A 13008-nucleotide genomic window follows, 5' to 3' on the forward strand; every position below is an offset into this window, starting at 1 on the left:
ATAAAAGGAGAAGATACAGAATATTTATGCCGTGAGGAACAAAATGAAAATTTAGAACATTTCCTACTGCCCAGCATACAATGAGATTAGATATAGTTTTATGCAGCAACCATATCAAGAAAATAGAGGAATTAGTAGCAAATACACTCTTATTGGTAGATCTTCTGAGGGAGGAAGTGGAGAATAGGAAAGATTTTCTAAAAGAAATATGGTATTTAAGAGAGAAGAAACTCAAACAAACACAAACAAAGGAGGAATAATACAAGGAAGGAAGCCGTTTTAAAGGCACATCCCACTTACTACTACTACTAATACGATGCTGTATGTCGTTCCTATTCCTATTATAATATTTTGTCGGAATTGCACCCGAAACGGACCCGTGGTCTGACTTGTGGGCGTATTCGGAGGTAATGGTTGTATTATATACGAGTGTGGGCGTGGGAGGGATTCTTCTTCGCCCCGTTGGGCGTGAAGGGGTTTCTTATCGTATGGGTTGGTGGGGGCGGGTTTGTTCCTGTGGTCGTAAGGGGGGCCATTGGTCATTGAGGTGGGGGTTCCTGTTGGCCATAAGGAAGGAGTCCTGTGGTCATATGGGGGGATGGGGTCAATGAACTCGCCCCAGTATGGTATGTGGGCCATCGAATCAGCATACCCCATCCCCCTTTGGGGGGGCGATGGGAAGGGAGGCAGGGGAGGCCCCGAGTTGGGTTAGGTAGGGAAGGTAATGGTCAGGTCAGGATCTGGTTCGACTGGAAAGTTTAGGAATGTGTTTTTATGCATGAGGAACCTGTTCCCGGTCGATGATTGGCGGGAATCGGTTATAGGTACTGGGACCACGGAAAGAATTAGGCTACTAGCTAGTTCCTACACAACATACAAACCAACCTTTTGGTCTTTGTAGAGGCACTACGTACAGTTCGGCAAATCTGGAAACTGGACGTTAGGCTACTAACAGGTGGTGTGGTAGTTAACTACCTAACAACCAGGTGGGAGGTCCTATAGTGTCGCTTCGCTTTTGGCTGTCCTTGTGCTTTCAGTCGACCTCATTTATTCAATGACTTGTCCATTCGTGGATTTTCTATGGACATTATGCACCCATTATTAGCAGAAAGTGCTTATTTGCGATATTTTACACAGAGAAATATTCACAAATTACAGGTATTCTCCTACTTACGATGGGGTTAGATTCCAAAATCCCATCGTTTTTTGGAAAAATCTTATCTCGAATATAGCCTAGCCTACACTAGGGTAATCAGTACCATCTTTACATATAGGGTAGCCTAGCCTACACTATACAGTTTTAACTTTATATATATACTGTATAGTAATGATTAATTTCTGCTAATTCTCTCAGTTGCATGGGTATTGGCTTACGATCATTTAGTTCTAAGAAAACTTGAATAACATTAACAAGAGTCAGCCTAGTGTATACTATGGTATATCATATACTTAAGAATACACTAGCCTAACCTACAGTATGCTCTATACTATGTATATGGTATAGTAATTTATCAATAGAAGCCTATTCTGGAAGTTCACTGTATTCTGAATGTATCAGTACTAGAAAAAAAAAAAAATTGGACACAAATCGAGAATTAGATTCGGTCCGACATCGGTATAACTGAGCGATGTCAGGTGGCTGGTAGCTGTGTATAATTACAAAATAAAAACTTAACAAATATGCATCTTTTCCATGAATCCTTTAAAAAGTTATATATTAGTGGACCCACCATATTCAATTTCTCTGGATTCGCGGACTCAAGCATTCCTAGATTTCTCTCTGGAGCTGTATTTTCTATGAGAAATATCCAAAAATTTCCGTTTTTTTTTAAATCATAAAATGCACTTTTCGTGATGAAACTAGTACTTATTTAAAAAACCAGGTATAAAAATTTTTAGTGGGTTTTTCTTTAGTTTTAACTAACAAAAGCTGTTTCAGCGTTTTTATAGGAGACCCAACTATTTGCGGGTTCTAACTATCATGGGGGTTGTCAGAGGAAAACATTAATATACCTCTGTACTAATGTAACCTCAATACACTTCCTGCATATTTATAATGATCACTTTCTCTATCTTGCAGATAATTTGCAAAGCACCAAATACAGACTTGGTGAGTGAGATGTCCTTGGAAATTTAAGTTACTGTACATAATTATCAAAAAGGAACTCTATTCCTTGGTCTTGTTGGGAACTTGTGAGGACCGTCGTTCATTTTATTCTGCTGTGAGTATTCAACAGATTATTTTTACGTTTATGAGTAATGTCGTTCATGTACGGTTTCAAGTTTAACTCTTGAGGGTAGGAACTTCCTGTTTAGGCTTAGCTCTCTTGGCATCAGAATTGAAAAATCAAAATCATTTGTTCCTACGAGGGTATGAACCTCCATCTGATATACGAGACAGGCAGTCCCAAAGTTACGACAGAGACCCTTTCCTAATGTTTATTGTAGGAGGAAATACGGCGCAAGTCAGAGCTGGTTGTTGAATTGTCAACAACTTTGGCTTGACTAATTTGTTGCTTATGATGTTTTATTTCTTTTGAGACAAATTGTGTCCAGATGATCATTGCATTGTGATTTTTATTTTCCTTGAGGATGCTTACTTTTAAGAGTTGTTATGAACGGTGCCGTTCAGAACTTGTTGGTCTCAGATTGTTTGTTTTATTTCAGATTCTTGCAAACGGAGGAAATTTCCTTCGGATCCTAACTAGGAGTGAGTATTGCACATAGAACATCCTGGAAATGGAAGCTGAAGAATCATCATCATTGCTGCTACTCAAAGAAGAGAAGGAGGACCTGGAGGAGGGTCAACTGAAAATGCAGATGACAACTCTTCGTTTGCAGACCCCTTCTTAGAAGTCAAGGCGGAACCAGAATTTTTTGACTATGGTGATTTTGATGTGAACTGCTCTTCCCTATCTACTATCAAGTATGAAAAGGAGAGCTCTCCAAACTGTGATGATGAGAGTGGAAAGGAAAAGATCTGTAACACAGCAGGGAAGAGATTCACTTGTACTGAATGCCAAAGGATATTTTCAAAAATTGACAGACTGAAATCCCACATGAGAACTCATACAGGAGAGAAACCATATACTTGCTCTGTATGTCAAAAAAGTTTTTCTTATTCAAGTGTTCTCATATATCACATGAGAACTCATACGGGAGAGAAACCATATACTTGCTCTGTATGTCAAAAAAGTTTTTTTGATTCAAGTGCTCTCAAATATCACATGACAACTCATACAGGAGAGAAACCATATACTTGCTCTGTATGTCAAAAAAGTTTTTCTATTTCAAGTGCTCTCATAAGTCACAAGAGAACTCATACGGGAGAGAAACCATATACTTGCTCTGTATGTCAAAAAAGTTTTTCTACTTCAAGTAATCTCAAAAGACACACAAAAACTCATTCGGGAGAGAAACCATATACTTGCTCTGTATGTCAAAAAAGGTTTTCTGATTCAAGTGCTCTCACATATCACATGAGAACTCATACGGGAGAGAAACCATATACATGCTCTGTATGTCAACAAAGGTTTTCTGGTTCATATACTCTCAAACATCACATGAAAACTCATACGGGTGAGAAACCATATAGTTGCTTTGTATGTCAAAGAAATTTTGCTCAATTATCTCATTTAAAAACTCACATGAAAACTCATACAGGAGATTAAAAAATCACATGAAAACTCATACTGAAGAGAAACCATATACTTGTTCTGTATGTCAAAAAAGTTTTTCTGGTTCTAGTACTCTCAAACGTCACGAATACTCAAACGAGAGAGAAACCATATACGTGCTTAGTATGTCAAAGGAGTTTTTCTGCTTCAAGTAATCTCACAAAACACATGAGAACTCATGCATGAGAGAAAGCATTCACTTAAACAATCTCAAAAGACACTAGAATTCACACTCGACAGAATCTGTATATTGCTTGATCTCTGTCCTAGTCATTTTTATTAATTGCTTTTATATAACTGATGTAATTTGAGTATCGTTAAGAAAGAACTTGAGTAACATTTGTAAGTGAAATTTTGTTTGACGAAAGTGTGGACAAGAAAATGCTCTTTTTTTTTCATCTAGGGAGACTTTTACTTATGAGCTCAGATAAGTGCAGCAAGTTAAAAATGATTATATTTACTTTGTGAGAATTTTTTTTTGTTATATTTATAAGATTATTGGTTAATAACCACTGGTTCTTAGATACAGAATCACTTTACAATTTCAGTGTCTTGCTGGTATTCTGATGATTTTAAATGTTTTTAGGGAACTTATTGTTTAGTTGAGACCAATTCATTTGTCAGTGTTATCAATAAATGTGTTGAGGGAACACTGAGGAAGAAGGAGAGTTCTAGTGTACTGTTTCTGATCGCAGACAATTTTTTTTATTGACATCTACGAATTTATTTTTGCTGACACAACCCTGGTTTTGGTCTCATTCTCAAGCTGAATAATTGTGCTGTATTTCTTTACTTTTATGTGAAGTAGTTTTGTAAAAGTGATGTAATTTTCTTTCCAGTGACTTACATGTTTATGCAATTTGTCTGGTAGTTTGCTCATAAACAGTAGGAAAATTAGATAGTATTTTTCCTTAAGCAGACATATTTGGTTTTCAAAAATATTAACATAAAATACAATAGTCTTCAAAAGGATTTCATTCTTCAGAGATGTCCAGATTTCTTTATTTGGGATCATCCACTTTGTTAATGTTTGCTAATGTTGTCCTTAACAGCTTGATAGTTTTGTCTAGAAATGATTATAACTTGAAACTAAGTTACTGAAATTTTTTCTTACTGATATAGTTTATTTTATGATGTTGCTGCTGATTGTAATTCTGTAGGTGTTCCAAAAGTACCAAAGACAATCTTGGACATTCATGGAATGGAGGTAAACCTGCGCTATCTTCGTAACTAAACAAATTGTCAGATTCCTTTTCAAATTCCGTTTCGCTGACATGGAACGAAGTGTACTTTTGTAAAACTCAGGGAAATTCCTTTATGTAACTTTATCAGATGTGGTAAGGAGGTAATTCAGTTTTGCCATGCAACCTAATTTTTGTAGAGAATGCATAAAATAGACAGTGAGTCCCATTTTTATGAAGATAGAATCTCCAGAAAGCCAAATAGTCAGTCGTAGATCTTCTGTCTGAGCGGCTTCGAGAATAGAAATGCCTTGATGAACAGAAGGCATCACACTGTTAAGATGCTTAAATCACCAAAATAGGGATGTGTTTTATATATTACTTTCTTTGTTTGACAAGTAGCCTTTATATGTTACCAAATGGATTGAATTATCAGGGAATATTTCTTAATATTCTGTGAGTTATATTTCTATTGATTTGATCTGATTTTGTACACCTTTTTATATGTTTATTAGACTCAGGAATTAGGTAATGATGCTTTTGTCTTAGTGAGAATGTACTATGAATGTAAGTCACTGACTCTAAGGCCTTTTTAGTTTGCGTATGTAACATTTCCCCTCTTAGGACATGCGAGAATTTCGAGTACACTTTTTTTTATATTAAGGATCATGAAGGTGCCATAGAAAGGAGGCTGGTATCACTCTACACATGACAAGTTTCATGGCAAGTTGTGTTTCCGGATGTGCAGTTGGTCAAAGAAAAGTGCAACATGCAAATGGATGTGTCATTTCTCACCGAGAATTGGCACAGAAAACTTTTTTTCATTTCTCTGAATGTCTGTGCATGTATTGTCATTTCCTGCTTTCCTGCCATTATGTAGTACCAGAGGTGAAGCAAAAATGGCCTCAACTCATGAGGGTCGAGTCATGAGATTCATTTGTCAAAAGTTCCTGTGGAATGGCTTCTTAAAAGTGGTCCAGAAAATGTCATTAAGAGCCAAAAATAATAGATATCTCACAGCTAACAGCAATTTTAAATAGCTCCTAAACCGACTTTTACTTGACACTTGACATTCAAGACTTAAGTAAAAAGTATGGTATATAAACAGCTTGGCCATGTTTTGTTATTCTTCAGTCCCAAAGGAAAACTTAACTAAACACATTGTGTTCATTTCTCTTTCTTCCGCCTGACTTTCCACCTTCTCCTCCTGTTACACCTTCCAAACTTCCTAGTGTCAATTTTCCTTACAGCGGCGATTGACTTTACAGGTCCCAGCATTTGGCCTAAATCCTACCGTGGATTTTACTCTATTTTCTAAGGTAAACGCCGCAATAGGAAGTATCATAAAAATGAAATAACATTCTTGGCTGTTGAATCGTGGATAAGCTCAATGAACTCTTCTTGTGCGTCTTCTAACACATCATCAACCTGACATAAGAACGGATTTTTTGCCAAGGGCTTAAGTCAGGAAAGTAACGTTAGCTAATGTATAGCAATTCTAGCATTTAAGCATTCAGTTTTAAGGATTGTGTTCAGTAGTATGAATTTTGTTCTGAGCTGCATGTCTCCTAATTCCAGTATAATAAATTTAAAAATAAGTAGAATCTCTATGGACCCCTGGTTAGGAACCACTGAACTATATAGATGATTGTAGTGACTCATTAATCCCGTTCAGTTAAAACCCTTTGTACAAACTGATATTACCTGAGGAGGACTCGCTGAATTATTTACTTTCTGAATGCAAAATTACGATCAATTATAGTTTGCTATTTTATGAAGTTCGTGTCTTTATCCTTTTTTGTTTCATGAGAACCTGGTTTGTTTTTCTTTTTATATTTTAGTTGACGCTTTGACTTCCCTTGTTTCATTGAGAGTTTGAGTATGAGGCTCCTTTTTCTGGGCTCAGCCGTGTCGCTCCCGTGAAATATGTAAAAGGGGGGGAGTGGGGCCTTCGGAAAAGGTAGATGTTCTAGATAAATAGTCCTTAGGAGTTTTAACAGGACGTAAAGAAGGATGTTGCGGAATCGGAACAACCTTCCATGGGGATCACCTTACCAAAGGGTTCTCATTCTTAGCCATAAAATATTTATTTGGTGAAAGCAACACGTCACCCGAGGAAAGGAATTCTATATGCCCTTGGCCACTAGATAAAGATTACATCTGCGATGTTCTGGTACCTGAAGCCAGACTTAATAAAAACAGTGCCTTACGCAAAAGGGTTTGGCAATCACATTTGAAGTTGTCTGTTTTAGAGTCTAACCTGAGAACATCGTTAAGAAACCATGACACTGACGACGGCCTGTGAATAAGCCGCAGGCGTGCACAAGCCCTTGGGATTGAGGTGAAATAAGACTCAGATAAAGTTATACCAAACCCGAGAAGAAAAATCTTTTTCAGAGCTGACTTAGTGGTTGTTATTGTGGCAACTGCCAAGCCTTGTTTGAATAAAGTCCTGAAGAATGATATAGCCACGTTCATTGTCATTACTTTGACATTTGATTCCCTGAGAAATGTAGGCAATTGTTTAACTGCTGAACCATACTGGCGAAGTGTAGATTCTCTTTTGTCTGACTCCAAGAACAAAATGTTCTGTGGATCAATGTCCCCTACCCTCCTACCTGCAAACTTCATGAACTCCATAAAGTTAGGGTTTTGTGAAGACCTGAGGAATCGAACACAGTCACCGTTTGAACTTGTTGCGACAGCCTCAAGTCCGGGAGAGGGTGAGGATGATGGGTGAGGACGAAGACCTAGTTCCAGGAGAAGGGGAAACCAATTGTTCTTGGGCCAGTAAGGGGCTATTGAGAGCCACCTGACTTTTGAAGGATTTCAACTTGTGCAGCACCTTCAGGAGAAGGTTCACTGGAGGGAATAAATAAACATCCCTCCACTGGTTCCAACCTATACTCAGGGCGTCCATAGCGTATGCTAGAGGGTCCATATTTGGGGCTATGTAACAAGGCAGCTTGTGGTTTGCCCCTGTAGCGAACATATCTACTTTCAGACCCGGTACTCTCCTACAAACCCTCTTGAAGGATTCCTGGTGGATTCCTGGTCCAGTGACCATTCTGACTCCAGGGGGACTGACCGGGACAGTGCGTCTGCTACTACATTGTGGACTCCTGCCAGATGGGTAGCCGATAGATGCCAGGTGTTCTTGTCAGCTAGAGAAAAAGTTGCTATTACCACGTGGTTCACATGACTTGACTTTGAACCACCTATGTTTATACCGTGTATCACTACCGCACTGTCGAGAGCCAATCTGATATGAGTCTCCTCCGGAGTACGGAGCTTCATTAAGGTCAGAAACACTGCCATAGCTTCCAGGATGTTGATGTGAAGCTTTAGGAACTGAGGTGACCAAGTTCCCTGAACCTTGTCGTGCTGTGAATAACCTCCCCAACCTGACAGTGATGCGACTGTATGCACCAGTAGGGACGGGGGAGGGAACTGCAACTGTAACTCTTGGCTAGGTTTTCGGCCATTGCCCATGGACGTAGACGTTCCTTGGGAATCAGAGGTACCCAGCCGAACTTGTCGCGACACTTGGCATTGGCCTTTGAACGTCAAACTCGATTGATGTCCTTGAGCTTGGCTTTCAACAGAACGTCTGTGACTGAGGCAAATTGGAGCGAGCCTAGGATCGTCTCCTGATTCCTTCTCGAAGCCTTTTTGCATTTTTAGAATTGGCTTGTTACCTTGGCATCCCCTTCCCTGATGGAATGGAAAGATTGTGTGAATCCAAGCCCCAATGGATACCTAGCCACTGGAACTTGGATTCTGGGGCCAATCGGGACTTGGTCCTGTTGATCTTGAACCCTATATATTCCAGGATAGATATGACCTCGTCCGTGGCTTACATAGACTTGCCTTTGGCCATCTCCCAGATTAGCCAGTCATTTAGGTACGCCACCACCAATAAAACCTGAGACCCTAGCTCCTGCACCACTACCTCCGCCAGTTTCGTGAAAACCCTTGGGGCTATATTCAGCCCGAAGGGCATCACCTTGAAGGAATAGGCTTCTTTCCCTTGTTTGAAGCCCAGGAATGGATGGAAGTGCCGAGCCATCGGGACATGATAATAGACGTCTGTAAGATCTATAGAGGTGGTGACACCCCCACGGGGAAGTAAGGCCTGTACCTGAGAGATGGTCAGCATTTAGAACTTGTCGCAAGGAATGTACAAGTTTAAACGGGACAAGTCTAAGATCACCCTTCTTTGGTCGGTCCCTTTCTTTGGGACACTGAATAGACGACTCTGAAATTTCAAGTTCTTTGTCCCGGAGACTGCTCCCTTCTGGAGAAGATCCCTGGAGTAATCCATCAACCCGTGGGTTGGATGCTGATAGATGGATACTATGCTTTCCGCTCAGCTGCTGAACCCCCAACGATGTTAAAAGAGATATAGCCTGCCTCCTATTTGAGGAACTTCATTGAGATGATGAGGGTCGGGTTCCTTTCCTGACCATGCATCTCTAGCTCGCCCTTGGGCTCCGGTTCCTCCGCGCTGACGAAAGGGACCTCTAGCCCTGCAACCCCTAGCAACCTTGGTAAAAGGTTGAAATACCCGATTCTCATAGAACGGGTTAAAAGCAGGCGACACTGAATACAGTTGGGGAACCTGTTGGCTAGCCGACGGCGAAAGGAAAACAAATTGATGCTGTTGCCGAGGCTGAGCCTTAGTAGATGAAGGTTGGGGAACTTGCTGAATTAGAACAGCTTGTAGCACAGGATGCTGTTGCGGAACTTGGAAAGGTTGGTACCTTCTTTGACCCTTCCTAGCCCTAAAACTGGAGGAAGAAGACTCTAATTTCCTTTTGAAAGGAATGCCCCAACGCAATCTGATGCTTTGATTAAAACGTGATGCCTCGTTCTGAACCTCGTTTACTGCCGAAGCTGGGAAGAGATCTGCACCCCAGATTGAGGAAGCCAGAAGCTTGTTGGGTTCGTGCCTGATCGTAGCCTCAAATAGAACATGCTTCCTGCCATTTCTCTTAGTAGCCGCAAAGCCGAACGAGTCACATTGCATGCTTAAAAGTAACTACTCCGCAATGACCTTAAACAGCGGTTCATGAGTGTACTCCAGAGCCGCCGTCTCCGTCATCACTAGAGAGTTAAGAGACCTTGCAAGACGTGTCCTAGCATCAAATTCGGCTTGGATCAGTGCGTCTGACAGAGGCGCTCACTAAACAAGTTGATTGCACAGTTTGGCTTAAGCTTGCCTACCGAGAATGTAGCCAGCAAACTTTCCACAAATTCTCCCTACCTGGGAGTAGCAATGATGTGGGATCTGTCTTGCTAAGCTGGGGCTCTTCCCGAGTCACTGCCTGAAGGGTAAGTCCTGCTACCTTTTATGTAAAAGGTAAGGAGTTCCCGTCATCAGACGTAAACATCGTGAAAGGGCTTTTAAATGCTGTTACCTTAGTATTTGAGCAGATCCACTTCTAGGCTCCATATCCATACTTGATGAGCCTGATTGCTAGAAAGGATAACAGTCCCCTTGGAGACCTTGTCCTCCCTAAACCAAGCTGCCTCCACAAGCCTAACATAACCTATAAATGGTGGCCATAACCTTTCGGGGAAGAACTCGAAATCCTCGAGTCTACGTGTACCACAACCTTCTGCAGTCAACATCCCGCTGACAAACGGAGCGAAGTTCACTACCCTCCAAGGATCACCAGGGTGGAACGGAGGGAGCGTGGACCTGTCAGGCATGCTCTGACCTTGCACCAAGTTACTAGGAGGTGCCGGCACTGCGACTCCTGTCTGAGACCTGCAATCAGGGAGTCCTGTGCACCTAAACTTTTAAAAACACCCTTTCAAACCTTGCTGCGACTGAACTGACTAAGTTAGCAAGACCACTGACCTGATTTAAAATATTCGTGTTGAACAGGTCTTTGCCGACTAAAGGGGAACCTTCCAGCCCTCCCTACGGTACCTTATGAGGTATCCGATCTCAGACGTTTGAAGGGATGGGACTTGAGGGGCAATGGGAAGAGTTCTCTCCTTAAGGCCTTGGATTTGCAGACTTAGAAATCTCAGCCTACGTTTAATGTGTATGAACCTCTGGCACCTGCCCAGGCCTTGGCTTTTGTTGTCTGATTGGCTTTTTAAGCAAGGATTTACCGAAGGTTTTCTCTTTAATCTAGGAATCACAGAGAAGGAATGCAACCTGGGAGGGAGGGGGCAAACCTCCTGTGAAACCCATGAAGGAATTGGGAGTAAAGGGGAGAGGAAGAATCAGAGTCACTCGAGGAAAGACCCCGTGACCAACTAGGCTAGCCTCATTAACACTGTTACCTGTAACCATATCTAGTGTAACGGGCAAATCCTCACTACTTCAAGTGAGACTACTTCCAAACCAAAAGTCCGGGCAACTCTGCCTCTTGCTGTTCCCTAACTGAAATTTGAATTGATTTGATAAAAGGTGCTGCGACTTTTGGGTTTCAACGTATCTGGCAGCTTTCCCTTAATGGGGAAGGCTGCCATATCTTGAGGTAGAATATAAGGCTTAGCTTTCCCTACATTCTGTCCAAAACCTCCAACCCAGATCTTGAGGGTGGAGAGTGCAGCATGCTTAACAGAAGCTCCGTCTGTAATGCAAGGAATGTGTCAATTTCGAGTAAAATCTTTGAACATTATATCCTTACATATGTTGATTAATTAATGTAATTTAATTTAAAGAAATTTTTATTATTTATTTATTTTATTTTATTTGATTTTTTTATTTATTTATTTTTTTTTTTATTTATTTATTTTTTATTTTTATTTTTTTTTTACACTAACAAAAGTAGTGTAATATAATTCCATCACAATATGCATAGAACAAGCAGTGCGGTAACTTACCGAACAGGTAACCTGTTGTACAAGTCCGTATGCAGGCAAAGCAGTTGTGTGATGCCAGACTACGGAACCGGGTAAGCTATACTTGCGCACGGGGCATGGTTCCCGGCAAACATCATGGTTGCACGGATCCTGTAGACCGGCAAGGCCAAACACTGAGTGGCCTGTAAGTGCAATAATATATAAGAACAATTTGCACAAACTTATTAGGATTATAATGATAATAATGTCATATGCCGGAGCATCAGACTGAAATAATATATATATAAAAAATATAAATATATGTATATATTATATATTCATATATTTTACGTCCCGGGGACTGTGTAATAATTAAAACAACCCGGAGCTGTATGACCCGGGCGGGGTGGGGGGTACACGAAGTCAACCCGGGACGGCCACATGAACTCGCAAGTTCCGTGGCAAAAGAAAGGAAAATATATATATATATATATTCATAAATTTGCGTCCTGGGGGCTGTGTAAGAAATAAAACCACCCGGAGCTGTATGACCCGGGGTGGGGGGTACACGAGTAACCCGGGATGGCCACATGAACCCGAACAAGTTCGTGGCAAAAAAAAAAAAAAAAAAAAAAAAAAAAAAAAAAAAAAAAAAAAAAAAGGAGAACTAAAATAAACAAATATCATATCTCCGCCTACGGAAGAGTAACTTCTGTAAACATAGCCCTCACGACTACCGGAGAAGCCGGAATCTAAATCCGCCTTATGCGGAGAGGGAATGTTGTAGGCGGATTATGTAAGCTTCGGGAGCTGAAAGAAGCAGAGCGCAACAAATCCATGGAAGCCGAGGCTGCATACGCAAAGCAATCATCAACTCCGGAGGCGGTCGGCTGAAGAAGCGGACCCCACCAAACCCTAAGGTCCTGGAGGACCCTTTCAACATCCCCCCCTCCGCTGATGGGAACGGCTGTCAGCGACAACCGAGGCGAGAGGAGCACCCAACTACTGGGGGGCCCCACGTGAGGGGGAGGGAGGGAGGGCTGATGGGGTGACGATCACGTGAGCAGCGTACCCTCACAAATAAAAGATCACGAGGAAAACGCAGGCATAGCCTATGTAGGCTAACCGACCTAACATCCAACATATACATAGAGAAAATAAAATCAATTACTTAAAGCTAAAAGAAAATCATGCTTTAAACACGGGGGGAAATGAAATAAACTTACGTAAAATATAAAACCGCAATGAAGGCCACTCGATAACGGTGGTTGCAAAAGGGAAAAACTACTTGCCTACTGACAAAACGATAAGAAACGGCAAGTTGACGAAAAGAAAAAAGGGAAAAT

At 41.1% G+C, this 13008-nt stretch overlaps 1 protein-coding gene across 1 annotated transcript; it reads left to right on the forward strand.

Moving 5' to 3' along the window:
• Positions 1-297: 297 nt before the first annotated feature.
• On the forward strand, positions 298-6632 carry LOC135218357 (zinc finger protein 79-like). The gene is made up of 3 exons (XM_064254597.1): positions 298-407; positions 2081-2222; positions 2668-6632. The coding sequence occupies exon 3, from the start codon at positions 3060-3062 to the stop codon at positions 3669-3671; it is 612 nt and encodes a 203-aa protein (XP_064110667.1). The 5' UTR covers positions 298-407; positions 2081-2222; positions 2668-3059; the 3' UTR covers positions 3672-6632.
• The last annotated feature ends 6376 nt before the right edge of the window (positions 6633-13008 follow it).

This window comes from Macrobrachium nipponense, chromosome 9 (assembly GCF_015104395.2).
Source record: "Macrobrachium nipponense isolate FS-2020 chromosome 9, ASM1510439v2, whole genome shotgun sequence".
Lineage (NCBI taxonomy): Eukaryota > Metazoa > Arthropoda > Malacostraca > Decapoda > Palaemonidae > Macrobrachium > Macrobrachium nipponense.